The 3430-nt window shown below is 48.0% G+C and overlaps 1 protein-coding gene across 1 annotated transcript in view; it reads right to left on the reverse strand.

The window, feature by feature from the left end:
* Window positions 1-3098, reverse strand: part of stk17b (serine/threonine kinase 17b (apoptosis-inducing)) — a 6328-nt gene extending 3230 nt beyond the window's left edge. The window contains exons 1-4 of the mRNA XM_008404332.2: window positions 2682-3098; window positions 2373-2510; window positions 636-848; window positions 410-548 (exon numbers count right to left, since the gene is read on the reverse strand). Coding sequence (XP_008402554.1) covers window positions 410-548; window positions 636-848; window positions 2373-2482 — 462 coding nt within the window. The 5' untranslated portion in view covers window positions 2483-2510; window positions 2682-3098. The remainder of the gene's footprint in view (window positions 1-409; window positions 549-635; window positions 849-2372; window positions 2511-2681) is intronic.
* Between the last annotated feature and the right edge of the window lie 332 nt (window positions 3099-3430).

A 3430-nucleotide genomic window follows, 5' to 3' on the forward strand; every position in this document is an offset into this window, starting at 1 on the left:
GAGCGTTTCTATTGGTCGCCATGGGGATGGGCGAGCGTTTCTATTGGTCGCCATGGGGATGGGCGAGCGTTTCTATTGGTCGCCATGGAGACGGGCGAGCGTTTCTATTGGTCGCCATGGGGATGGGCGAGCGTTTCTATTGGTCGCCATGGGGATGGGCGAGCGTTTCTATTGGTCTGGTCGTGACGCGGTTCTGGTCCGGAGAACCGGTCCAGCAGCAGTTTGTTCATTTGCTGCCACACCAGAATAAATGTTTCATAAACTGGAATAAATGAAATAAAGTAAATAAATTTAGTTTGGAGTCAGAAAATTAAACATTAAAAAAAGAAACTGTACCAAAGAACCCAGAGAAAGTCTTAATGCTTAAATGACCCGCTTCATGTTCTGGTTCTGGCTGTGTGTGTGAGACCTTGAGGTCCAGATGGACCAGCTGGTTCTGGTGCAGGTGTTGGACCCCCTCCAGGGTCTGTCGGATCAGCCGGGTCACCTGGGCCTCAGGCAGCAGCTCCTCCGACACGCACAGGTCAAAGATCTCCCCGCCGGCGGCGCTGCAGACAGAACCGGGTCAGAACCGAGTCTGAACTGGGTCAGAACCGAGTCAGAACCGTAACCCGGCGGTCCCCAGGTCCACTCACTACTCGAGCAGCAGCACCAGGTCGTGGTCGGTCTCGTGGGCAGCGTACAGGTTGACGACCCGCGGGCTGCTCCGGGCCAGCTCCAGAACCGCCATCTCATGGACGGCCTCGGCCCGGCAGTCCCGGCCCCGCCTCCTCTTCCTCAGGAACTTGGCGGCGAACTCTTTCCCCGAACTTTTCTCCACGCAGCGCTTCACCACCGCGAACTTCCCCCTGGGTCAGAGGTCAGAGGTCAGAGAGAACCCACTGAGGACCCGGACCCGGTCAGAACAGCAGACCCGATTCCCCGGAACGGTTCTGTGCAAAAGTTTTAAACCAGCCAGACCTGCTGCTGGTTCTGGTTCTGATCCGACTGGACAGGAGGAAAATATATTTATGAAAATAAAAATATTAGATTTATTAAAATAACAAAAATTGATTTTCTGGGCAAAACAAAAGTCATTTTATGTGGAACAAAAACAACAACAAATCATATTGATGAGAACGCCGTCGCCATAGCAACAAAGATCTTCAGACAGTCTGTAGATCCAGATCAGGTTCTGATCAGCAGAACTGGATTCAGTTCCTCCCAGAACCAGTCGGTCCGGTCCAGTAGATCTAGGCCACCCAGATGCTGCAGCTCAGATCAGATCCTAGATGTTCTCCACACAGACGCTGACCACATCTACTGTCTCCACCTCTAGACCAATCAGAACCAATCAGAACCATTTGGACCAGGCGGTTCTAGAATCATCTCAGGACAAGAAACCCAGAAAACCAAATTCAAACCTCCAGGTAGAGGTCAAAGTTCACTCTGATGCTAACAGGCTAAATGTGACGCTAACAGATCCACTCTGGGATCGGCTGGTGCTGCCTGGCAGCCAGCTGTCCAGCCTCCAGTCCGGTCCGGTTGGTTCCTCCAAACTGGACCATGCAAACGCCGCCTGATCTCAGATCAGCTGGAAGCTTCCTCCACTTCCTGTTTCACACCTCCACTTCCTGTTTCAGAGCAACATGGAGTCCAGTTCTCCTTTCTGCGCTCCGGTTCTTCCTCACACCGATCACACCCAGCACAGCAGCCTTCACATGACCGCAACCGTGGTTACCATGGTTACCGCGGTTCCCGGTTAAAGTCCAGAGTCCAAAACATGGCGGCCAGAGCAGCAGGCTGGTTCCTGTCTGCTGATCAAAACCTGATCACAGAAAAAACACCAGACTAAAAGAACCGGATTCCTTCTGATGGGTCCAGTTGGACAAACCAGGAGAACCTGGACCGGGTCGGACCGCACAGCCTTAAGAACAAACACTCAGTTTATAGAAACACTAAAATATTAATATTTATGATATTTAAACCAGATTAAAAACCACAACCTGCTCAAACCGGGACGACCAGAACCAGAGACCCAAACAAATACAGAAATTATCACTAAAAACTGAAACCTCAACAGGAAACATGCCAGAAATATACATGTTTTATCTTTATGTTTAAACTAAAAACTGATAATAATGTACATAAAATTGGTAAATACTGCTGGACTTGAGCTGTAATATGAATTAAATGTTCTATAAAGATTCTTATTTCTGTAATAAAAGTTTAATAAATCATCTCTGAATAATTTACATTTTTTACTTTTTTTCTCCCTTTCGGGTCAGAAATGTCCCTTTACTGAAGAACCGAAACTATCAATATGAGGTCATGGTCCGGTTCGGTTCAGGCCAATCAGCAGAACCGAACCAGATCAGAACCGAACCGCTCACCTGCCCAGCTCTCCGGTCACCTCATAGGCGACCTCCAGCGGCTCGGAGCTGATCGGGGTCTGGGGCTCCGCCAGCAGCCCGCTGCGGCTGTCCAGCCGCCTCCGAGACATCCCCCGGTCCGGTTCCGAGAGTTCAGCCCTGCGAGAGAGCAGAACCGAGCCGCACGGCTAGTTAAGGCTGGTCACCGGGCTACGGGTTAACTCCGGTTAGCCAACTGTCGCCAAGTTAGCTCGACGACTTCTAAAGCATCCGGTCCAAAAGTGAGTTCTAGCGGTTCGGTTCCTCTCGGCTCCACCTGGCTGAACCCACCTGGCTGTGAAGCGACCCGAACGGCTGGTTCTGGTTCTGGTTCTTTCTCCTGTTAGCCTGGTTCGTTGGTTTATCCGGAGCCTTTTCGATCATTTTTACATCCCGTTTGACACCGTTCAGACACGTCACTGCACTGCGGCGCATGCGCACTGGCGTGTTTGTATGAAAGTTTCAACAGTTTTCTTTTGAACAGCCATGGGAATTCCGTTTCCTTCCCGGGATCCGAATCATTTGGAGAATGTCTTTCCATTCCTGCGGACCTTTACATAGATGTTGGTAAAGTAGAAACTGACCAAGTAAAAATAGTACGACTTCAATATTATGTAATAAGTAAAAAATAAAATCTTTTCACAAGTCATTTAGGAATCATCTGATCTCCTGGCTGAGTTATAATATATATACATACATCATGCTGAGACTGCACTTTGAGATCTTTATTAATGAAAAGTGTGTTATCAATTAAATTATTATCATGGTTTTTATTTTTGCTTTTAAACAGATTTATAATTCAGCACAAACAGTAAAATTCAACGTTTTTAAATGTAAATCATCAAAGTCCGATTTCAATGAAGAGACATTTAGATTTAAACTTTATTTAAAATCTCAGGAGTTTTGTTCCTTTTGTTTCTGCTCATTATGACTGCTGAGCCCAGTTCTCTGTAGGAAAGTAAGTACACCCTGAGCAGCAGCAGCAGCAGGTTGCAGGTCACTGTGTCTCTGTAGGAAAGTAAGTACACCCTGAGCAGCAG

This window comes from Poecilia reticulata, linkage group LG2, assembly GCF_000633615.1.
Source record: "Poecilia reticulata strain Guanapo linkage group LG2, Guppy_female_1.0+MT, whole genome shotgun sequence".
In the NCBI taxonomy this organism is placed as follows: Eukaryota; Metazoa; Chordata; class Actinopteri; order Cyprinodontiformes; family Poeciliidae; genus Poecilia; species Poecilia reticulata.